The following is a 25,552-nucleotide window of genomic DNA, read 5'->3' as shown; positions in this document are numbered from 1 at the left end:
AAACAGTCCTGCTTAGTCTCAGTAGAGTTTCAGCTTTTGCACCAAAAGTCACAGCCTCCCAGCAGAGCAATGGCTCTCACGGTGATTTTCCTGACTCCCTCCATCTCTTGCAGCCTGATTCTCATCTCAATCTTTGGTGAGTACCTAAGATAGTAGCATACATAAATGACCTTTTTTTGACACCTGGGAACATCTAACCAACACCAACCCGACAAAAACGAAACTAAGGAACCTGCTTCCACCACATTCCTAACTCTCTGGAGAGAAAGGCTGTAGACCTATACCCACATGCCTGGGTGCAAGTCCCATTGAACTCACTGAAACTTACTTCTGAGTAGACCTGCCTCCACTTTCGGTTACAACTCCCCCACCCCAATTTTCTACATTTTAGCAGCATAAGTGTGGGAGGGCGGGGAGTCTTTTAGTTGTCACCATTGTTAAACAACTCAAAGTCAGAAGTCCTCGAAGATCTACTTCATTTTATTTTTTAAAAATATATATCTTTATTAATTTAAAATAAATACATTTATGAGAAAACAGACGTACATACAAGTAAACAAACATACAATCAAACAAACGAATAACAGAAAAATCAAACAAACCACCACACTATAAGATACAAGAAGATTAATATAATTATCATCATATATACTACTGATACTGAACACAATTATAAAACTTATAGAGAAGAAATAAAAAACTGACTTCCCATTAATCTCACTGTACTTTATCTATCCATTACTTTATACCGCACAGTTACATATTTCTTATATAATTTCTTTTTACCTCCCTACAAACTTATATTTATACAATACAGGGATCAGTCTAATTCTGCCAAGATGTTTCCTTTTATTCCATAGTTTTCTAAATATTCTTTAAAGATTCCCCAATCCTTATAGACTTTTTGTTTTGGTTGGCTTCTTACTCTTCCTGTCGCTTTCGCTAGCTGCAGATATTCTACCATTAGGATTTGTCAATCTTCCGTGTTGAGTATTGTGTTTTTCCAATTTCTTGCTACTAAAATTCTGGCCGCCGTTATTCCGTACACGAACAATGTTCTTTTCTCACAGTCCTCGCAGATCTACTTCAATTCAGTTCAAAAAGTCCTTGCAGATCTGCTTCAATTCACCCAGAGATTTGCCCAGTCGTAGCATACATGACTGCTGCAATCGTAACAACACTTATCAGAGACCATTATGCCCTGAACTAACCGGGAGACTCAGGAATCAAGAAGATAAGGACTTTAAAAAAGAATGGGGAAATTTTTATAATTTATTTAGGAGACCATTGTAAACAAATTAAAACTTTAGCTGGACTATTAAGATTCATTTGTAAAGTAACAAAAATTATAGATAATTCATGAGTACAAAAAGTATGGAAAATGGACTGATATGTAATTGTAAATATTGGTATAAGGACCCATGTAAGGGATGAGAGGAAGTTTGGAGATTCAGAGAACCTCAGAGAATGGTTATTTAAATACTTTTGCTATAAATTTGTATTTGTAAAAAACCAATAAAAAATATTTCATATAAAAAAGAGACCATTGTGTCCTGAAAACCACAGGACTTGCTTCCTATCACTAACCATGCAAAGGGCTTTAAGTATCTGAGAATGGGCAGGGCGATACCTGTCCAGATTATAAATGTGGCTGAGTATCTTTGCGTCATGGCTAATCTACAGGAACCACATCAATTCTAAAAGTAAACCATCTAAAGCCGTTTATGGTTAGTTTACTAGGTACATCAGAGGTGGGGAACCATGAGCCAAGGCATCCAACACAGCCCTGTAGGCATCTCTATCTGGTCACTGGGATAGTTGCTTGGCAATATCATCTCCCCAAGCCAGATTGCTCACTGGTACTGCTCCTTCTTCAAGCAATTTTTGCCCGGCTGGAACGTGTCCCTCAGCTGGGACGGTGCCTTGTGCTTGCATGTGTGTCTGGATTTTGCAGATGTGAAGAACCTTTGGCCTCTGGATGTTGCTGAACGACAACTCCCTCCACTGCTGGCCACTGGCTTTATTTGCTGAGGCTGATGGGAGTTGTAGTTCAGCACATCTGGGGAGCCAGAGGTTTTTTCATCCCTCTACTGCAGGGATAGGGTGAGTTGAACAAGCAACCTGAAAGTGTGTTTAGAAGTTTCTTGATACAGGATTTACAAAAAAACAAAAACAACCAGAGATATGAAGATGCTAACAATCCAGGGATGCGGAACCTGGGCCCCTATTATTATTAATTATTATTATTAAATTTATATACCGCCCTTCATCAAAAGATCTCAGGACAATTCACAGAATAAAACACAAAATAAAATACCCTACAAGTGTTGCTGGACTAAAACTAACCCCCCTGTGTACCAAAGACTGCATCTGTGAGTTAGGAGACATGGAGGACATTCAACACTATTTGTTACAATGCCCTTTATATACATCCCCTAGACAAAAATTCCTCGATTACACCCTTTGCTCTCTTTCCAACCGACCTCCCCTTGAGCAAATCTCTAGCCAAACTTACCAAACTTAAAACCATGGAGAGACCTGGTCTGAATAGAGACATTGGATTCTTATCTCATTATACACGATAAAGCTATTTTTGGCCATCTCATCCCTTGCTTTTTCCTGTAAGACCAATTGCAATCGTTAACAGTCGTCAACAGGTTTACCACACCTATCAGCCAATCACCCATTCCCACCAACCTTCTGAGTGATACCCCTCCCCACCCTCTCACTTTATATAAGGGTCTGGTGACTTCTGTTTCCATGTATCTGAAGAAGTGTGCATGCACACGAAAGCTCATACCAAGAACAAACTTAGTTGGTCTCTAAGGTGCTACTGGAAGGATTTTTTTATTTTTATTTTTTGGGTTTCGACTATGGCAGACCAACACGGCTACCTACCTATATCTAGTATTTATTAGTGCACAAGTTGCAAAATTTGCCTTGGCTGCAATTAAGTTGAGAGCTAGGCACCAAGGCAAGTATCATAAGGGGGGAGTGTGAGATGTGGAGTGCTTAACTTATGCAGGTGTGATTTTGGCATTTTTGTATGTTTGCTTTGCTGTTGTTGTTGTTCAGTTTTAAATCAATTATTTGTATTCTATACATTGTGATGGCTTATAGCTTTTACCGAGGGACGCGGGTGGAGCTGTGGTCTAAACCACAGAGCCTAGGGCTTGCTGATCAGAAGGTCAGCGGTTTGAATCCCTGCGACGGGGTGAGCTCCCGTTGCTCGGTCCCTGCTCCTGCCAACCTAGCAGTTCGAAAGCACGTCAAAGTGCAAGTAGATAAACAGGTACCGCTCCAGCGGGAAGGTAAACGGCGTTTCCGTGCGCTGTTCTGGTTCGCCAGAAGGGGCTTAGTCATGCTGGCCACATGACCCAGAAGCTGTACGCCAGCTCCCTCAGCCAGTAAAGCGAGATAAGCGCCGCAACCCCAGAGTCATCCGCGACTGGACCTAACGGTCAGGGGTGCCTTTACCTTTATAGCTTTCAACAATAAATATAGCATTCATTCATTCTGCACTAAAACACCCAGTCATTCCTAGCCTGTGCCTATGCTGCCTGGAGTCAATGGAGGTTGAAATCCCAACAACATTGGGGGGGGGGGGCACAACTTCCTCTGTAGTAATCCAAGAGATGAAATGATCAAACTGGTGAGCTTCTTTTTTCGTTTCCCCTGCAGGCTGTGGGGAGTGTGTGGAGGTGACAGTACCACAAGATCCAGTCATGCAGCGGAGAGGTTCGAGTGTGGAGCTGCCGTGTCATTACAAAACATCTGTCGACAAAAACTTTGTGCTTGAATGGAGGTTTGCCCCTGGCTCAACTCCTCCTGACCAAGGGAAACAGGTGAAGGGGTTGGGGGCCGTGGTGTGACCCATAATGAAAGTTGCGTAAGGAGAATGTATTGATCTCAACCAACCTAACCTTGAAGTTAAAAAAAATGGAGGGGAAGAGGACATTCTGCTTAAACTATGGGCTTCCTATTGTCCTACTCCTTTCTTACAGGGAAAACCACTCTTTAGTACTCAGTCAGAGCAAATAGCAATTTGGGTTTTCTCCTGATTGCCATTTGCTCTGATTTAGCACTTAAGGGAGGGTTTTCCCTGAGGAGGGAGATAGGCAAAAGGAAAATTACTTGGAACAGTGTCTACAAATTGGAGGTCGAGCAGAAAACTGTGGATGAACCCTTTGTCTGAAATTTGTTGAGGTTGCAACCTTACACACTCTAGGGAGTAAGGCCCACTGAAAACAGTGGGACTAACTTCTGAGTACACATTCACAGGGTTAAGAATGTAAAGAACTAGAGCTATAAACAGAAACTGCTAAAATTACCCAACTCCCAAAAGGTTTGGCTGGATAAGATTCAAGAGATTTCTCAGATGCCTAAGTTCAGAGTCAGGCTCTTCTCCAGCTGATCAACAGGAAGAGAAGACAAGCTGCATTTAGCAGATGAGATGGGAAGTTCTAGCATTGGAGTCAGGCTCTAACTCCAAGAAGTGGTCCTCTGGGCAAACTGCTAGAGTAGCAACAGCGTTTTCACAGCAGGTGTAATGATGTAATCTGCTAGAGCTGCATTTATTTGCGAGTTCTTGTGAGTTTCAGGATGGTAGTAGTGATAGGTTAAAAAAAAAAAGGTAAAGGACCCCTGGACGGTTAAGTCCAGTCTAAGACAACTATGGGGTTGCGGCGCTCATCTCGCTTTCAGGCCGAGGGAGGCAGCGTTTGTCCACAGACAGCTTTCCAGGACATGTGGCCAGCATGACTAAACCACTTCTGGTGAAACAGGACACTGTGACGGAAACCAGAGTGAACGGAAACACCTTCCCGCCCCAGTGGTACCTATTTATCTGCTTGCACTGGTGTGCTTTTGAACTGCTAGGTTGGCAGGAGCTGGGACAGAGCAACAGGAGCTCACTCCGTCGTGGGGATTTGAACCACTGCAAGCCCAAGAGGCTCAGTGGTTTAGACAACAGTGCCACCCACGTCTCAGTGATGATAGAGGGCCAGTGTAGCCTTGGCTGGTACATGATCCCTCTCTTTGGAAGGATAGGCAGAGGCATCAATTGGTCCAAGGTCACCCAGTGCCCCTCATGACTGATCAGGGATTTGACCGCAGGTGTCCCCAGCTGAAGTCCAACAGGCTAACCATGATTCCGTCCTTTGTTAGCTCGCTATTCTACAACCGCCACTTGATCCTTATAGAATGGGTATTAGGTTGTGCAGTGATGTTCTTTGGGATTATATCTAGGGGCTTGTTCACACATTACACTGAATGCAAACATAAGCTGTCCCCACACATGCTGATGTGTGAAAGTGTGTACACTAGTTTGTTTCTACAGCTCAGCGATTGTGTACACAGTTAGACACTACTGTACTCTCGTTGAATGCATACAGCTTTAAACAGTCACAGCATTCCCCCAAAGGATCCTGGGAACTGTAGTCTGTTATGGGTGCTGGAAGTTGTTAGGGGGTCCTTATTTTCCAAGTGGTTTAACAACAACAACAACTTATTTATACCCTGCCCATCTGCCTAGGTTTCCCCAGCACTCTGGGTGGCTCCCAACAGGATATTAAAAACACAATAAAACACCAAACATTAAAAACTTCCCTAAACAGAGCTGCCTTCAGATGTCTTCTAAAAGTCGGATAGTTGTTTATTCCCTTGGCATCTAATGGGAGGGCGTTCCCCAGGGCAAGTGCCACTACCGAGAAGGCCCTCTGCCTGGTTCCCTGTAACTTCACTTCTCGCAGTGAGGGAACCGCCAGAAGGCCCTCAGAGCTGGACCTCAGTGTCCGGGCTGAATGATGGGGGTGGAGATGCTCCTTCAGGTATACTGGGCCAAGGCCATTTAGGGCTTTAAAGGTCAGCACCAACACTTTGAATTGTGCTCAGAAATGTACTGGGAACCAGTGTAGGTCTTTCAGGACCAGTGTTATGGGGTCTTGGTGGCCACTCCCAGTCACCAATCTAGGTACCGCATTCTGGATTAGTTGTAGTTTCTGAGTCACTAAATTTCTCTTCACAGGGAACTCTGGAAATTGTAGCTCTGGGAGGGGTATCAGGGTCTCCTAGCAACTTTCAGAACCCTTAACAAATGACAGTTCCCAACTTTCTTTAGGGTGCCACAACTGTTTTACTAGTATAAGAAATGTGTGGCACAGATGTAGCAAGGCCATAATCTGTCATAGCTGCCTATGCGTAATATCCACTATATGTATCTACTTGAAGTTAGTCCCATTGATCTTAATGGTGTTAACTTTCAAATAAGCATGCTTTGGATAGCAGCTTTATTTCAACTTCCAGCACATGATTCAGTTACAGCTTGTACATCAGGGATGGGGAACCTGATGTTGTCCAGATGGGTGGCAACACAACCCAAGATCCAGGTGGAGAACCATAGCTGGAGGGCCACAGGTTCACCAGCCCATGCTAAAAGTGTCTTTCCTTCAAGTAACCTCATGGGTTCATCAGCGGGTTAGGGATACACCCAGGTATCTCTGAAGAGGTGCCTGTTTCCAGCGGAGCCTCCCTTCTCTCTACAGATTCTGTACTTCACAAATAATAAGCTGTACAAACCAGGCTCCCAGAGTGAACGGCTAAGTCTCCTTCAAGATCTTCCCACGTTGGGTGATGCTTCCATCCAACTGACTGACTTGCATGCATCCGATGCCGGCACCTATATCTGTGAGGTGAACAATCCCCCGGACTTCTATGGAACGAGCATTGGGCTCATCCAGCTCACAGTTTTAAGTAAGTCCCATTTCCCTTTTAACATTGATGAAATATACTCGGAGTTGAGAGTGGGTTTCATGCTCTTTATTCAGCTCATAGTGGTGAGGAGGAATGGAAGTTCCCCCAGAATGTCTGCTTTATATACATTATTTACACAATGGGTCCCACGAGATTGGCTAATTCGGGGATTCTCCTGTAGGTCAATCAGGTTGCAGATTCACTTCCACCTGGAGCTGGATTGGGTGACTCCTGTGGACCAATCAGACTGCTGCAATCTGGGTCCTATTGTTCTAGGACCAATCAGACTGCTGCATTCTGAATCCTATTGTTCTAGGACCAATCAGACTGCTGCATACTGAATCCTATTGTTTTAGGACCAATCAGACTGCTGCATTTTGGATCCTATTCAGCTCAGTACATAACAATTGAATAGAAGGGACGCAGTCCTGCAACCATGCTGAAAGCAGGCCAAACGTTTTGTCTCCGTTTCCCCAGAGGGCAGGGTGGGGAATGGGTTTAAGTTGGGTTTAAGTTAACCCACTTGGTTGAATGGGTTTAAGTTGCAGGCAGTGAGAACTTGGTTATGTATAAGGAGAAATGTATTCAGTTTAAGAGCAGTTTGCCAAGGGAACCAGTTACCTAGAAGGATGGTGGTTCTTAATCTCCAGAGGACATTTTCAAGCATAATCTGGACAAACATCTGTTGGGGATGCTCTCACCCTAGGACTTCTTTTAGATCTATGACTCTATGGCTGCATAAACACCATACATTTAAAGCATATTCTCTCCCCCCCCCCAAACCCTGGAAACACCCCTCAGAGTGTGTTGGGTTTCCATGGGAAGGGGTACATCTGAAAGCCCCCAGTCCCTTTCTCCCAGCACACAAATAGCCAAGAACACATGATTGTTCAGTTTAACATTTATTGCAATGATACATCACATGCTCTTCCCTACTGTTTAAAGTGGTATGATAGTGCTTTGAATGTATAGTGCGGATGGGGGCCCAGGAGCATGCCTTCAAGGGGGCTTTGTCCGTTTTGAACCACTTCCTTTTTTATATAATATTTTTAATAAATTTTCAACAAAAATAACCAAAGTAAAAGACGCACAATAACAAACACAATAACAACCACAAACAAAGAAAAATACACACAAAAACAATGTCAAATCCATAAAATGGGATTTTCTGAATCCCGGGTCTTCTGTCCCCCCCTCCATCCCTGGTCCCTTAAATTTTCTTTTCAATTGCATATCATTTCTACTCCAAATTATTATTATTTGACTTCAGATTTCCTGTCCTATTTCTAAAATTACAAGTGTTCTTAAAATCATGCCAATGTATTAATTAACCTGTTTACAATACTTTTGCAAATACAAAATAAACATTTCCCATTCTTTTTTAAATTTCTCGTTCTCTTGATTTCTGAGCTTTCCAGTTAGTTTCGCCATTTCAGCATAGTCCATTAACTTGGTTTTCCAGTTTTCTTTAGTCGGGGCTGCTTCCTCTTTATGACTTATGTCTGATATATCTCTGTAAAATTTTAATTTGAAAAACCAAATAAATAAATTTAAAGGCAAACTGTACAATTCTATGATTCTATGTGTCCTGGCACTGAATTATCTCTCTCTCCCCCCCCCCCACAACAGTGCCTCCATCCACTCCGGTGTGCAAAGGGACCACTTCTGCTTCCGTGGGTTCAGATGCCCGCCTGACCTGCAATTCTTCCGAAGGCGTGCCTTCACCAACTTATTCCTGGACACGGCTGGATACCAAGACTCCGCTACCTCTGTCCAATATGGTGCAAGGTAAGTGAATAACTGCTCTCTTCAGATACATTACTATTAAGGAACACTTTGGAAAAGGAAAACTGCATTGGTGCAATTTTCGTTCTTACCAACAGGGTAATGCAGATAGATGTGTAGGGACATGGGTGGCACTGTGGTCTAAACCACTGAGCCTCTTGGGCTTGCCGATTGGAAGATCGGCGGTTCAAATCCCCGCAACGGGGTGAGCTCCCGTTGTTCAGTCCCAGCTCCTGCCAACCCAGCAGTTCAAAAGCACACCAGTGCAAGTAGATAAACAGGTACCACTGCGGCAGGAAGGTAAATGGCATATCTTCTTGCACCAGGTCATTGAGGACCACTTGCTTTTTAAAATTCTCCCATATATACAGAACTCTCTGTGCACCTTTTGCAGACCCTCCAACGGTCCCTATTTTCCAGGGATAGTCCCCGATTTACAGAAGTCATCCCAGTTTCTGATTCAGTTCCAGAATGTCCCACTTTTTTCTTAGGACGTCCCTATTTTCACCCGAAAAGTGTTGAAGGGTGTGGAGTTTTCTGACCACCAAGCCATCTGTAGGTAGCCTTGCATAGGTTTTAAAAAATGTTTTGTTATGTTTTTATATATGTTGGAAGCTGCCCAGAGTGGCTGCAGCAACCCAGTAAGATGTGTGGGGTGTAAACAGTAAAATTAGTATTATGGAATAGAACACCCCTATTTTCATTGGAGAAATGTTGGAGTTTATGCTTTTGGCCTGTTATCTGCAGGTTTCCCCCTCTGCTTCAATAATATTTCATTATGTTCCTATCATTTTATGTAATTGTATTTTTTATAAATTATTTTAAAAAAATAAAAATAAAGCATGTTTTACAAAACAAAATATTTAAATAGCTACCGTCCTACTGGTAGGACAGAGTGGGGAGCCACAGGAAGGAAACGAGGTCAGAAGGGGGCCATGGTCGGAAAAAGGTTGGGAAGCACTAATCAAATGGGGTGCCACGTTGAATTCCTCCAAACGAACTGGGTCCAGCAATATATATTTTTAAAATCATTTTTATTCGATTTTACAAATACAGTGGTACCTTGGTTCTCAAACAACTTGGAACCCAAACATTGCAAACCCGAAAGTAAGTGTTCCAGTTTGCGAACTTACTTTGGAAGCCAAACATGCTCCATTTTGAATGTTACGCTTCCGATTTGAGTGCCACACCTCTGTTTTGAGTGTTACACTGAGGTCTGTCTGTTTTTACTATTTATTTTGCGTTTTTGTTTTTGCGGCTTTTTTTTGTTTTGTTTCTGTGACTGTGTGGAACCAAGTTCAGCTACTGATTGATTGATTGATTGTGTGACTGCAGTATATTGTTTATTGCTTTCATTTTATGGATCAATGGTCTCATTAGATAGTAAAATTCATGAGGGGGCCCACTAGGGGGCGCATAGGAAGATGGCCGACAATAACATCTCTCCGACCCACGGGAGGTATTTGGAGGCTATGTTGGGAGTAATTAGCCTCCCTAAACCCACTCAAGATGGTGAGTGGGGCCGTATGCCTGCTGTGCCCGATACCACCCCTGAATTTTTGAGGGGGATGGGGGCATTAGGCACAAAACCCTCCCGTGGGTCGGCACTCCTGGACGCCATCTCTGACCTGCGCCACTAGCTGCGAGAACTTCAAAAGAAACGATTTGGCATGAAGGAAACGCACATACTTCAGGAAATGAGGAGGAGTGAATACTGCAACAAAGAGGTCTCTGGAAAAACAAGATTTAATTTATGAGAAGATATGTCAAGATACGGTATGGCAAAGACTGATGGGGGAGGGGGAAAAACATTTTATTTTACTTATGTGATTAACCCCAAGAATCCCCTCCCTTCAAGAGTCAAAAGCCAGAAATGAGGTTTTAAGGACTTAAGCTGTGAATCTAAGGCTGTGTGGAGATAAACTTTCGAACCAAGGTATGTTTTTAGAAGACTGTGGAATGTATAAGAGCTTTGTTCTGACGCAGTTAAAAATGTCGTCGTCGCCATCTTGGGAAGCTCTGTCGGAGGAATAAGCCTGGGAGGACAGTGAATATCGTGGGAGAGACTCATCAAAGAGGCTTTAAGTACGACAGAGCTATGAATTTACGAGGGAAAAAGTGATCTTATCTCCGAAGGTGATGATTTATGGGAACCATCTGGATGGAGGTTCACGACAAGAAATCTACGCAGGAGCATTACCAGTGTATATCGGCTTAAGGAGACCATCAGGAGAGACCATAAAGGACAAAGAGAAAATATTTGATTAAGAAGTGATGTGGAAACAGCAAGATAAGACTGGAAAGAACTATGAATATGTGTTTGGACTGTTTAAACATCTATTTGGACTTATTTGGACTGATTTGGACATTAATGCAGAAGTAATGATTAGATCAGAATCCCTCCTCGGATCTGGAAGTATGGGACCCCCCAACAAAATTTAAAAATTCGGCACTGTAATTTGGAATTTATGTGATGTGGTTTGATTCGATGTGATTGGCCGGTTAATAAAAATTTATTAAAAAAAAAAAAGATAGTAAAATTCATGTTAAATTGCTGTTTTAGGGGTTGTTTTTAAAAGTCTGGAATGGATTAATCCATTTTACATTATTTTCTATGGGAAAGCATGCCTTGGTTTGGGAACACTTTGAATTTGAAATGGACTTCCAGAACGGATTAAGTTTGAGAACCAAGGTACCACTGCTCAAGTTTATAACAAAACCAAGTACTTTATCCATATAGAGAGATTTCTCTGAATCTCAAGACCCGACCCTCCCAATCCCCTCCATGGGCCGTATTGTCAACGTTTTCAACTGCAAATTATTTCATAATCTATATTTCAAATCTATCCTTGTTGTCCATAGTATTTGTTACATTACAAGTGAGACTAAAATCCTGCTAATGTTTTCATCTGCTAACAGGGTCCAGCAATTAATAGGCAGGCTGTGCTGTTTTGAGATTGAGCAAATTGACCCTAAACTTCACTCTTTCCTTCTTCCCTCCCCACAGATGACAAAACAGGGAATCTGTGGCTGAGAAACATCTCACTCGCATTCTCTGGGACGTATCAATGTCTTGCCTCCAATGAGTTTGGACAACAGAAATGCGAGCTCACCATTCATGTGACAGGTGAGGACAGGTGTCTAGCTTTGTGTTTACCTGCTTGAGTGCCTGGCTGTTGTCATGAGTGTGGCCACTTCAGTAAGCCTTATATATATATATATATATATATATATATTAGATAAAGTAATAACAATAAATAAATAAGAATAAAAATGTGCACCCCACCACCGAGACCATTCCATTGTAACTATCCAACCTCCCAAAATTTCAACACTTCTTGCGATGGTTTGACCCCTTTCCGTTTTAACAGTACAAATTCTACAAATATCCTCCATAGCTCCTCAAAATCATTTCTTCTGCATATTCCCCATCTTACCTTAATGACACGTGTTAATTGATCATTAATAGCTATATCCCACACACCTAAGTAAGCCGAAGTGAGATACAGTCAAACCTGGGTTGTCAATCGTAATCCATTCCGGCAGCTTGTTTGGCTTCCGACATGTTTGACAACCGAGGTGCTGCTTCCGACTGGTTGCAAGCAGTACTTTTTTTCTATTAAAAAAATGTTTAGGGGTACTCTAATTTTCCTACTTATATTGAAATACTGCCCCTCAATGAGGCCAAACTTAGAGTCACAAAATGTTTAGGGGTATGCAAACCCCTGCGTATCCCCAGAAAAAAGCACTGGTTGCAAGAGCTTCCTGCACTCGGACGTTCGGCTTCTGAAAAACATTCGAAACCCAGAGTATTTACTTCTGGGTTTTCGGTGTTCATGAGCCAAACTGTTCCAAAACAGAGACATTCGGGAACCAAGGTTTGACTGTATCACGTAGTGGTGATTGAGAAACTGGATGGGTGATTAAGGACATAAAATGGTCCTTAATGACCTGGAATCTCTCTCCAGCCTTGGGAGTGTGGGACCTATCAAAATTTGGGGGAGGGGATTGGAACTAGCTAAAAAGACAGCCAGAGACATTGAGCTACCTGAGGCGAAGGGTAACAGGAAGCCCCTCTGCATGCTACCTACAGAAACCAACTGGGCTGGCTGCTGAATCTTAGATCAATATGGGCAACAGGATAGTGCCCCCCTGAAAGCAACAGACTACTTTAGGGGGTGCAGAGCAGGCCATGTGCCTCCCAGCAGAGAAGAAGACTTGGGTGGGGATACATCAGAGGGAGCTGCGAGTAAGCTACTGCTTCTTCTTTTTAATTTTCAGTTTTTAGAAATGCCGTTTACATTCAGATATAATCAATTTTATACATGTATAGGATTCCCTGAATTCATGGACCTCCCTCCGTTCTCCCATGGTTTCCATCTTATAATATTTATCAAAAAAAAAAAAATCCATAAAGTTATTATATGACAAGTGTTATGTCAATCCTGCTAACGTTTATAAATGTTTACTGTGTTCTTCAAGGTAATCTGTACAAAACTTCCATTCTTTGTTAAACTTCTTGTCTTCTTGGTTTCTAGTTTTCCTGGTCAGTTTTGCCATTTTGGCATAGTTTAGGGGCCAGCAAACTTTTCAGCAGGGGCCGGTCCACTGTCCCTCAGATCTTGTGGGGGGCCGGACTATATTTTGCAGGGAAAAGAAAGAAAGAACGATTTCCTATGCCCCACAAATAACCCAGAGATGCATTTTTAATAAAAGGACACATTCTACTAATGTAAAAACACCGGACCATTCCCGGACCATCCGCGGGCCAGATTTGGAAGGCAATTGGGCTGGATCTGGCCCCCGGGCCTTAATTTGACTATCTATGGCATAGTCCATCATCTTGATTATTCATTCTTCTCTGGTTGGAACCTTACCTTCCTTCCATCTCTGGGCAAATAGCATCCTTGCAGCTGTCCAGGAGGCAACTGCTTCTGCCCCTAGCATCTGATGCCTGAGGCTGTTGCCTCACTTTGCCTATTAACAGGGCCAGCCTGTGTTGGAGGTGGCACATGGCCATATAATGGCAAGTAACTTCTGATAGCCATATCCTTCTTATATGGAATATTTGGGATCATAGGGAGCTGCCTCAAACTGAGTCAGAACATTGGTCCATCTAGCTTATTGTTGTCTATGCTGAGTGACAGCAGCTGTCCAGGATTTCAGGCAGAGATCTCTCCTAGTCCTATGCAGGGACGCCGGGAATTGAACCGGGAACCTTTTGCACGGAAAGCAGAGGCCCCATCATTGAGCTATGGCTATCCCTGCTGCAACACCAGTACAGCCTAGGAGAGACATGAGGGATGCATGCTACCTTTGAGAAAGATAAATCCACTCGTGCTGTTTGACAATATAGAACCCATTTGCAAAAAGTCCACTCTCTCTATTTCAGGCAAATCTTCATGAGCTTGCAGTGCCATCTAGTGACCAACATGTATCTGCATTTATTTATTTATTGACATGTGATTTTCCCCCCCAACTGTGTCCCAGTATAGTCAGAATCTGGGCTTGAGCCAAATTACAAGATGGGTCTTGTCTCTGTCTCCACCGACCAGTATATTGCAGGATGTGGTTGAGAGAAAAAGAGAAACAGAATACTCCAGCATTAGTGTTCCCACATTGCAAGTGTGTTGGGGGTAGGGATGAGCAAATCTATCAGTTTATGTTTCCCTGGTTTTCATTTTCTGTTTTGTTCAGTTCTTCACATTTCCTTTTTTAAAATACAGTCATACCTCGGGTTAAAGATGCTTCAGGTTGAGCGTTTTCAAGTTGCATTCCGCGGTGACCCGGAAGTAACAGAACAGGTTACTTCTGGGTTTCGCTGCTCGCACATGCGCAGACGCTCAAAATGGCACCACGCGCATGCTCAGGAGCGGCAAATCGTGACACGTGCATGTGCAGACGCGGGTTGCATTCCGCTCATGATGCGAACGGGGCTCTGGAATGGATCCCATTCGCATCCAGAGGTACCACTGTAATTTTTATTGAGTTTTTGATACTTTTATACATATAAAACACAACCAGACAATAACATACAGGGGTTCTTTTGCACCTTCGGACCTTCTTCCTTCTCTCCATGGGGTCCATATTCAAGATTAAATTTTCTGCATCTTTTACCTTTATCCATCCATTATATAACCATAATTACCATAAATCATTCCACATTACAAGTGTCATTACATCCCTGCCAAAGATTCTAACTGTTTATAGTGGTCTTTTAAATCAATTTCAAATTTACTCCAGTCTTTAGAAAATACTTGATCTTCCTGGCTTCAGAACTTCCCCGTCAGTTTTGCCATTTCCACATACTCCATCAGTTTCATCTGCCATTCTTCTTTTGTTGGTCCTTCTCCTTCCTTCCATCTCTGGGCTAGTAGCATTCTCACTGCCGTTGTTGCATACAGTTCTTCACATTTCCACACCACTCTTTTCTAAGTCCCAATGAAAACTCACCAGAAAATTCTCCTAATTTTGTGTGTAATTTTTCTATACAATTTTGCCTAACGTACAAGTTTTCGCAAAGCAACTTCCCCTGATAGAATTCATTTTTGCATGTTGTTTTTCAGTAATAGATACATTCTTATGCACACCTTATCCCGGTAGATGAATTTTTGTATGCATTACATAGCTGTATCACTGCATTGCAAAATTTGGAGAAGTGAGAATTTTGAAGGATGCTCCGAGTTTGGCTGCCATATTGTTTCTGAAGGTACAAATTAGGCAGATTCACCTTGAAATGTGAACTAAATCCCATTTCTCCCCCATCCCTAAGGGTGGGGTGAGGCTGAGAGAATATGACTTAATGGCAGTGCTCCAAGACAGTTCACTGCAGGTTGGAAGCATATCTAAGGCTGAGAGTGGCTTACAACATCCCTGCTATGTTACTTTTATGAATATTATGGAAGAAGGAGCTGAAATTGAGAGAGTGAATGGCTACCAACAGCCCTGAAATGCAATCTGCGTTTACAGATATGTGGCAGAAAGTGGAGATAAGGAGTCACTTGCTGCTTCTCTTAATGTAACAAAAATGTATTGGGTTGGGACTGCAAAGAGACCTGTCTTTCTTCAACATGTTCTTCGGCTTAAGAAATTCTTCTTCTTCTTCTTCTTCTTCTTCTTCTTCTTCTTCTTCTTCTTCTTCTTCTTCTGTGATCACTTGTAGCCAAGTAAGATTGACTTCCATGAACCCGGTTTAAACAGTGAGTCTATAAGTGACTGTGGAGGCCAATTCTGGACCCACACATCCTTCCACAGTGGGGACATTGGTTTGGGGGCAGGAATTGATTGCGGTGAGGGTTTGCCAAACGTGCCTTCCTCTTAACTTGTTTCTCCCCTTCGTCTTGAGTTCGAGCGTCTTCAAAGTTCATGATGCCTTTGGTAAAGCCTCTTCTCCAACTGGAGCACTCATAGGCCAGTGTTTCCCAGTTTTTGGTGTTTATACTACATTTTTTTAGATTTGCCTTGAGAGCATCTTTTGTTGCCCACCAGCATTACGCCTTCCATTTTTAAGTTCAGAATAGAGTAGTTGCTTTGGAAGACGATAATCAGGCATCCACGCAACATGACCAGTCCAACGAAGTTGAAGAATCATTGCTTCAACACTGGTGATCTTCGCTTCTTCCAGTACATTGGCATTATTTCTCCTGTCTTCCCAAGTGATGTGTAAAATTAAGAAATTATACATAATATCTCACATGATGAGCATGAGATCGCAGCCTTGCATCTGTGTTGATTAATCCTAGACCTTTCACTTCCTGATGCTCAAAAACAATGGTGGGGAACCTGTAGCCTTCCAAATATTTGAACCCTTGGCAGGTCAAGTTTGGCTTGTGGGCCAGAGATTCCTCACCTCTGCTCTAGCAGGCAGCAGGAGAACTAATGACTGGAAATGACAGGGAAGCAGATTTTGTCTAAACATTGGGAGAAACGTCCTCACAGCAAGAGCTGTTTGACAGTGGAGCAGACAGACTGCCTTGGGAAGTAGTGGACTCTCATTCGCTGGAGGTATTTAAGCAAATCCTGGATGGGCATCTCTTAGATATGCTGCAGTTGTGTTCTGCACTGTGGTCTAAACCCCTGAGCCTCTTGGGCTTGCCAATCAGAAGGTTGATGGTTCGAATCCCTGCGACGGGGTGAGCTCCTGTTGCTCTGCCCCAGCTCCTGCCAACCTAGCAGTTTGAAAGCACACCAGTGCAAGTAGATAAATAGGTATCACTGTGGCAGGAAGGTAAACGGCGTTTCTGTGTGCTCTGGCTTCCATCATGGCGTTATGTTGCGCCAGAAGCGGTTTAGTCATGCTGGCCACATGACCCAGAAAGCTGTCTGTGGACAAATGCCGGCTCCCTTGGTCTGAAAGTGAGTTGAGTGCCGCAACCCCATAGTCCCTTTTGACTGGACTTCACCGTCCAGGGGTCCTTTACCTTTTTACATTTTCAACCTCTGCATTACAGAGCCTGCACTGCAGAGGGAGAAGGACCTCAGGTGCCTTACAAACACTTTAATGAATCTGAATCCTCATCTCATGCCTAAATGTGCATTGAAATAAAGACCAAATTCAAAACAGGATAGCTAAAATAATAGCTAGAGTGCATTAGAGGATCCGTAGAAGGTAGTCATGCAACCTGGAGACAGATAAAGTCACCTTTAAAATGAAGTCAGGTCTTTCCAACAACTTTCTCCTGGCCTGCCTGCCTGCCTATCTGCCTATCTTTTGCACCTCTCGCTGTCAGCCTTCAACAGTTCCTACTGAAATAACACTTTCCCACCTATTCACCAGATAAATCCCTGAGCTAAATCTGCTTCACCGAATCTCTGTTTTGACACCCCAATGATGTTGCTGTTAATTCTTCAAGAGAATTCTGGGCTCAGAGCCAGTTCTCATCAATGCCCAGGACATAATAGGCATTCGATCATATTTCTAGGGATATGAATTGTTGCAGCTGTGCTGAAGGTTGTCATTAAAGTTAATTTATGCTGGCTTGAAGTTACGTCTTTAGGGAATTCATTGTAAGAACTTTCTCCATGAGAAGGTGCTTTTAAAAAACCCAAACCTGTGCCAGCTGTGGAGTCATGACCCATTTGCTTCGCGCATTACAGCTGCCTCTCCTTGGATTAATGCTGCTTATGTGCAGGATCTCACCTTTCCCTTTGCATACACCTTGTACACAGGAGAATGTGATCCTGTACATGGGGAATTGTGATATTTCCTCCAAATTGCACATCTATTGCTACTGAAGCTGAGGCTCCAATACTTTGGCCACCTCATGAGAAGAGAAGACTCCCTGGAAAAGACCCTAATGTTGGGAAAGATGGAGGGCACAAGGAAAAGGGGACAACAGAGGATGAGATGGTTGGACAGTGTTCTCGAAGCTACCAGCATGAGTTTGACCAAACTGCGGGAGGCAGTGGTGGACCAGAGTGCCTGGCGTGCTCTGGTCCATGGAGTCATGAAGAGTCAGACACGACTAAACGACTAACCAACAACAATTGCTACCAACAGAAACATGGCTATGTGAGCGCCATAGAAAGGTATCTATTGGTCATTGTCCATGACGTCATGAACAGCAAGTAACCAAGCTCTGTCCACCATGCCTGTGCCATTGTGTGAAATTGTTTTCAGAGGTGCTTTGTTTGGGCTTTAAAGGTCTGCACCAACACCTTGAATTGTGCTTGGAGAGGTACCCAGGAGCCAATGTAGGTCTTTCAGGACCAGTGTTATATGATCTCTGCAGCCACTCCCAGAATCCCTGCTCTCCTTCGTCCCTCATTCTGCTGCAGCCTGAGATATCCACAAACAACTCTGGAAACAGGAGAAAAGAGTTCTGGGTGACTGAGTGTGATTCTCAGTTAGATTGGAAGCATATTTTTGGCATGCGAATAAATAAATAACAGTGTTATTTTCTTTTAAATTAAGCATTGCTGGTACTCACTGATTGGAATTTTCTGGTACCAGCGAGATATCTGGCCCATTTGTGCTCTGACAGATTTCCAGAATGTGCCGGGCTTTGATTGCCGCCTCAACGACTCACATCCCGTTTTTCTGACTTGCTTCCTACTCAGGTCAGGTCCTTTCATTTAATTAGCTCTCATTTCCGTGGGCAGATTTCCCCCCCCCCCCCCATCGTTGGCTTCGCTTCTTGGCTGAACGGCGACTTAGAAGGAGAAATTGGACGGCATCTGGGAACGACTGAAGGATAAAAACACCAAGCGTACATGCAGAGGGGTTTGAGGGTGCGGAGAGAATGGCGGCAGAAAAATGAGATGTTAATTGAAGGCAAGGGACTGGTTTGGTTTAGGAACATAGGATCGAACCTGAGACCTTTGGCATGCAAAGCAGATGCTTTGCCCCTGGGCTACAGGAAGAAGAAGAAGAAGAGTTTGGATTTGATATCCCGCCTTATCACTATACGAAGGAGTCTCAAAGCGGCTAACATTCTCCTTTCTCTTCCTCCCCCACAACAAACACTCTGTGAGGTGAGTGGGGCTGAGAGACTTCAGAGAAGTGTGACCCAGCAGCTGCATGTGGAGGAGCGGAGACGCGAACCCAGTTCCCCAGATTAGGAGTCTACCGCTCTTAACCACTACACCACACTGGCCCTTCCCCAGAAAGTGAAAATGAAGCATGGGGGAAAGCTGGAGAAAGGGTTCAAGATATAATTAAAAAATGATACTAGTGACTTCTTAGGACTTGGAAGAGCCTCAAGAGATAAAGTGGAATTGGAAAATGAGTGAGGTCCCAGCTAAAGAAGAATGGCAACTTAAGCTGACGGAATATGCACAGCTTGCAGACTGAACATACAGTGGTATCTCAGGTTACAGACGCTTCAGGTTACAGACTCTGCTAACCCAGAAATAGTACCTCGGGTTAAGAACTTTGCTTCAGGATGAGAACAGAAATTGTGCTCCGGTGGAACCTCAGGTTAAGAACAGTTTCAGGTTAAGAATGGACCTCCAGAACGAATTAAGTTCTTAACCTGAGGTACAACTGTATAGAATAAGAGAGCAAAAGAACATATGTTTAGAGGAGCCTGGAAAATGTTTATTGAATATATGGGGGGAAATTTTGTACACCTGAAAACACTGACAGGATTAAGATAAACCCAGGGAAACCCAGCCAGATGGGCGGGCTATAAATAATAAATTATTATTATTATTATTATTATTATTATTATTATTATTAATTCAGTTTTAATGGATGCAATAATGGAATACTGAATAGTTTTGTTTTTGTGAAATGTGCAGGGATTTATGACATGCAAAATGAGCCATGGAAAGAGAAGAAGGGAAGTCACTGATATTTTAAGGATGTTTAAACGAGCATTTTAAATTGTAAAACAGAAAACTTAATAAAAATGAGAGAGAGAGAGAGAGAGAGAGAGAGAGAGAGAGAGAGAGAGAGAGACAGACTCAGTGATGGGCTATACAGAACGAAGTGAAATGTGAGTAAATAAATGCATATCTTATCCTGAAAGAAACAGCTTCACTTCAGTTTCCAAAAAGATTTCAGGGTTACCTGGCTGTTTCCTGTGAAGCAGGTAGCAGCATCCATGGAGGGAGGAAATTTAAACTGGGAAAATGGTCTAGGATTAACACCCTCCTTACCTGCATTACAGCCCGGATCAAATTCTCCCACAATCGCTACTGCATTTGCTTTTAACTTTAAAAGGCAGGAGATGAGGTTCATCCTTCCCCAAGTCACATCTTGTTGGGGCCCACCTTCTACATCTTCCCCATTCATTTAAACATATTCTCTGTTTGGGGTCTGTTTGGAACCTTATTTTCAAAATATGTGCAGGTTCGATAGGTACGTAATAATTTTATTTGTGAAGCTATAAGCCGTGATGAAACAGGAAGAGCATTCAACGGTCAACAAGGCGGATTCTGCACGTGCCGCAGAGGGAATTGAAGGGCAGAGAAGGTTTGTCAACCTGGGAAAGTAGCCCATCTAGGAGAAGGAAAACTCTGATCCTAAACCTCCACTGTCTTACAGGATGGCTTTGGGAGAAGAAAAAGGTGTGGGAATGTTGAGGAAAGTAGGAGAGGATATATTGATTAAATATTATCCTTCCTCACTCAAGTTAGTGAGCTAGTAGCAGAGCACATTCCTTTGTACACTGCAGGAAGCTAGTTAATGGATTCATGAGAATCATCATTTGAGCTAAGCAATCCAGTCTGGCTTGTCCAGATTGGCTTGTTCCTGGTAAATCCCCTTTAGTTCCCTCTTAAAAACAATAACAGCACAACAGTCTTCTTTTACAAGTACAGTCATACCTTGGGTTGAATGTGCTTCGAGATGAGCGCATTTGAGTTGCGCTCCGCGGCAACCCGGAAGTAACAGAGCGCGTTACTTCTGGGTTTCGCCGCTTGCGCATGCGCAGGTGCTCAAAATGATGTCACATGCATGCGCATAAGCACTGAAACGTGACCCGCGCACACGCAGACGCATGGACACGGGTTACGTTTGCTTCTAGATGCTTCTTAGATTCAGTTCACAGTACAGTGGTACCTCGGGTTAAGTACTTAATTCGTTCTGGAGGTCCGTTCTTAACCTGAAACTGTTCTTAACCTGAAGCACCACTTTAGCTAATGGGGCCTCCAGCTGCCGCTGTGCCACCCGATTTCTGTTCTCATCCTGAAGCAAAGTTCTTAACCCGAGGTAATATTTCTGGGTTAGCGGAGTCTGTAACCTGAAGCATATGTAACCTGAAGCGTATGTAACCCGAGGTACCACTGTATAGTCCTGAAGGCAGGCCTTAGCTTGTAGTTACAGTTACAGAGAAAAGTGTGGGTTCATCCTCTGTGACGGATGAGCCCATGCGCTGCTAGCTGAGAGCCAGCAGACAACAAAAGGCAAACTGGAGAGAAGGAACCAAAAGAAAGATGAGTGGCTACATGACTGGCCCTTTTGTAGAGTCTGCTGGAGTCACACCCATCTACCTGGTCATACGCTGGGGGAGGATGCTCAAGACCAGGTGTGACAGAAAGTCCTCCTGGCTGGAGCAACATTATCCTGTGTGGGCAAACAGGAAATGTTGTATTTGACTGCTTCAGTGATGTTACATCCCACAAAAGGCTATGGAGTTTGCCCTACACAAATCCAGAGTGGAGTCCTTAAGAGGGCTGGATGGTGTCTTGTACACCTCCTTCCAGAGACTCCTGCAGCCAAGTGAATGCCAAATGTATTGCTCTGCTTTCCTTTGGACCACATCAGTGAGGCCGAGAGGGGGGTCTTGTTGTCTGGGCAGCTCAGGACCTTCATACATGCTGCCCAGGCTTGTACCCTGGGGGATGTCAGTTGGGTGCTGTTAACACAGAAGTTTGACTTCAACCCTGGCACACTCCATCGTCTCTCAAGACAGATGGATGCAAATTAATTGTTCTGGGAGTGCACCAATGTTGATTGAATCCCCAGCTTAACAATTAATAGGTTGCATCAGATTTCCATTTTATACGTTTCTTTGAGATTTCTTTGAATGGAAAGTGATAAAGAAATTTTCAAAAGAAATAGACCAACAACACTTGGAGGGTCAAGGGTTCTTCACCCATGCTTAAGTTGTCAAGAAAAGGTCCATGTTTTTAGGTTACTGGAAATAAATGAGCTGAGAACTTCTCTCTCTTTACATCAGGGTAGGTGAAAGCAAGCAAGCAAGAATATTCTGATATTGTGAAATTAAATTAATGGTTTGAGGTTTCCAGCTCACAAGTCTATTTTTGTTTCTCTCAGATTTTGAGGAAGAAAAAAAAATCTATAGGAAGTAGAGAAAGTAGGATCTTCAGCATCTTCATGTTCAAAATCCATTTCTGAAAATGAATGGCTTATAAAAGCAGAGCAGTTGGGAAGAGCCATATGGTGTGAAGCGGTATCTTGAGCATCTCCATTGACACCACGTGGTCAGGGAGTATCTGAGAAAAAAGGGTTCTAGTAGAAGTGAAATAGAAGTAGAGGGCAGCAACAAAAATAGGCATTTGCAACACTTTCACGAGAGAGGAGGATGTGCAAAATAGGGGGAAGATCTTTACATGATTGAGGCGAAAGAATAGGTTTCCAGTGAAATTAACATGGGAAGGTAGAAAAGGAAATGCTTTTGGCATGTGGAACTCTCTGCCACCAGATGCAAGGAAGAATAATACAACTGATAAGGCCAATGGCCCATCTAGTCCAGCATCCTGTTCTGACAGTGGCCGAACAAATGCTCCAATGGGAATACCCCCTGGTATTCAGAGGCATAATACTGTTTTATTGGGTCTGCCCTACTGATTGTTGTACCCCTTGCATTGTACAACGATTTTTTTCCCTCTGATTTTGTTCTTTTCCCTCTTAAAATACCGCAAGTTGTTTGGAGACCGCTTTGTGGAAAGCAATTAATAAATAGACTAAACCGTTAAGATTTTTGTGCTGCTGCTGAGGACTGAAGCCTTGTGTTTTGTGTCTCTCCATACAACAGGCACTGCGGAAGCTGGAGTGATTGCAGGAGCTGTCATAGGGGTCCTCTTAGCGCTCCTGTTGCTCTGTGGAATAGTCCTCTGGTTCTTACGCTTTAGGAAGCAGAAGGAGAAGAAGAAGACACAATCCATATACAGCGGGAATGAAATCAGGTTAGATTGGCTCGCCGCAAGGTCGCCTTGGTTCTAAGCAAGCATCATTTGCCAACTGATCCTTAAAAGATGCAAAAACAAGGAAGCCAGGAGCTAAAAGTGGCCTTTCCTAACCTGATGCCCTCCAGATGTTGTAGACTACTACTCGCAAGTGTTGGCTGAGGATGATGGGAGTTGTAGTTCAAAACATCTGGAGGACACCGTGTTGGGGAAGGCTGGCTAAAGGCCAGAAATCCACAGAGGCCTGTTGACACTAAGGCTAGTTTATGCAATACCATCAGTCTTTCCTCTTACCACTATTATGGCACGAGGTCTGATTCAACAGGTAGTTTGATAGCTCTGCAAATCAGATGGATTATCTGAAGGTGCAATGAAGGGGGAGAAGCCTCCCTTCCCAATTCCTAGGTCCTGTTGACTGGTAATTAAAAAAAAAAGTGATATTGAGCAGACAGGTGCAAGGGGCTTCTGGTTAAGTTAATTTCATACTGAAAGGAAACTTTTAAAAAAATTAAAAAGTCTTTTCCACTATTGTCTGTTTGCTACCCATCTTGACTTTTCAAGGCATGGGATATAAAAGATGAAAAGCTTTCAATGCAGTCTACTCCACTTAATAGGCTACAATATTGGAAAATGTGACCAGTTGATGTGTGCACCTGCTCAGTCTGCTGTTCAGGATCTAAAAGTAGAGAGAAGTTGGATTTCATGGAGAGAAATCCATGTATTTCATGGATAGGGGAGTGGGTGGCGCTGTGGTCTAAACCACTGAGCCCCTTGGGCTTGCTGATCAGAAGGTCAGCAGTTCGAATCCCCATGACGGGGTGAGCTCCCGTTGCTTGGTCCCTGCTCCTGCCAACCCAGCAGTTCAAAAGTACTCCAGTGCAAGTAGATAAATAGGTACCGCTGTGGCAGGAAGGTAAATGGCATTTCCGCGCACTCTGGCTTCCGTCACGGTGTCCCGTTGCACCAGAAGTGGTTTAGTCATGCTGGCCACATGACGACCTGGAAAGCTGTCTGTGGACAAACGCTGGCTCCCTTAGCCTGGAAGCAAGTTGAGCGCCACAACTCCATAGTCCCCTTTGACTCGACTTAACCGTCCTGGGGTCCTTTAAGGTAAAGTAAAGGTAAAGGGACCCCTGACCATTAGGTCCAGTTGCGGATAACTCTGGAGTTGCGGTGCTGATATCGCTTTACTGGCCGAGGGAGCTTCCAGGTCATGTGGCCAGCATGACTAAGCCGCTTCTGGCGAACCAGAGCAGCGCACGGAAATGCCGTTTACCTTCCCGCCAGAGTAGTACCTATTTATCAATTGCACTTTGATGTGCTTTTGAACTGCTAGGTTGGTAGGAGCAGGGACTGAGCAATGGGAGCTCACCCCACCGCAGGGATTCGAACCGCTGACCTTCTGATCGGCAAGTCCCAGGCTCCATGGTCCAAGCCACAGCGCCACCCGCGTCCCTTTACCTTTACCTTTTTTACCTTCATGGACAGAGCACATGTTTTGCATGGGAAAGGTCCCAGGATCAATCTCTAGCATCTCCAGCTAGTATTGAGAAAGACTCTTGCCCCAAACCCTAGTGAACTGCTGCAAAACCTCAGTCAAGTATAACTGTGCAGCCTGAATTCACTGGTCTCTCACTTGAAAATAGTGACCATCTGGCTGATGCTACCTGCTTCAACATCTCTTCTTTTCCCCTTCTTCTCTTCCAAAGGGAAGATGCCACAGCTCCAGGAATCTCTGAGGCCTCTCTGCAGGGAGAAAGCCAGCCAGAAAATCATCTTCTGGAAAACATACCTAGCAGGCCTGCATCTACTACCAGCACTACCAAATCCCAGCTCAAGAATTTTCTTGTCTAAGCTTGCTCTGTGACTGTGGGGTTGGTTTGCTGTTGCTTTACAGCATTTTGTTTTACTGCATGGAGAACATTTCTTCTGAAGATATTTAGGACATCCTTCAAAGGGTGTCCTAAACTGCCCCTAATCTGCTTGCTGCATTGTTAAAACTTGAATTAGATTTATGAGAGCTCCACCAGAATAGAGGTGGTGGAGAAATTCTATTCAGTTTGCATTTCAACCTACCTTATTTTCACTTTCCAAAACAATATGCAAACCAAGACACAGCTATCCTTTGAAATTCTCATGTCTCTGAATTTTGCGATCTCGTTCTCCAGCAAAGTAACGTGTACAAAAAATGAATATACCAGGGTAAAATACATCTTTGTGAAAAACACATATGAAAATGCATCATATTTGGGGGGTATTGTCTTCCAAAAATGTGTCTACTAGGCAAAATTTCAGACAAAAATATGTATAATTCACACTAAAATGCTAATGAATTTTCATAATAACTTCTAGCTACAGTACTTCCTTCAAGAGCTGTGGTTCAACATCACTTGCCCTCTTATCCAATCAGAGTTTTTAGTGT

At 43.5% G+C, this 25,552-nt stretch overlaps 1 protein-coding gene across 1 annotated transcript; it reads left to right on the top strand.

Annotated features, from left to right (window-relative positions):
• VSIG2 (V-set and immunoglobulin domain containing 2) lies at positions 1–24,988 on the top strand. The gene is made up of 7 exons (XM_079955217.1): positions 1–136; positions 3,682–3,845; positions 6,543–6,750; positions 8,380–8,538; positions 11,543–11,662; positions 22,980–23,130; positions 24,840–24,988. The coding sequence occupies exons 1-7, from the start codon at positions 70–72 to the stop codon at positions 24,982–24,984; spliced, it is 1,014 nt and encodes a 337-aa protein (XP_079811343.1). The 5' UTR covers positions 1–69; the 3' UTR covers positions 24,985–24,988.
• Positions 24,989–25,552: the final 564 nt, after the last annotated feature.

This window comes from Podarcis cretensis, assembly GCF_951804945.1.
Source record: "Podarcis cretensis genome assembly, chromosome: 15".
NCBI classification, from domain to species: Eukaryota; Metazoa; Chordata; class Lepidosauria; order Squamata; family Lacertidae; genus Podarcis; species Podarcis cretensis.
This window is presented reverse-complemented; position numbering and strand designations above follow the sequence as displayed.

Coding starts and splice junctions, on each gene's coding strand:
- VSIG2 (XM_079955217.1), top strand. CDS start 70: ATGGCTCTCACGGTGATTTTCCTGACTCCCTCCATCTCTTGCAGCCTG. Junction 3,846..6,542: donor CTCCTGACCAAGGGAAACAG/GTGAAGGGGTTG, acceptor TTCTCTCTACAG/ATTCTGTACTTCACAAATAA. Junction 23,131..24,839: donor TACAGCGGGAATGAAATCAG/GTTAGATTGGCT, acceptor TCTCTTCCAAAG/GGAAGATGCCACAGCTCCAG.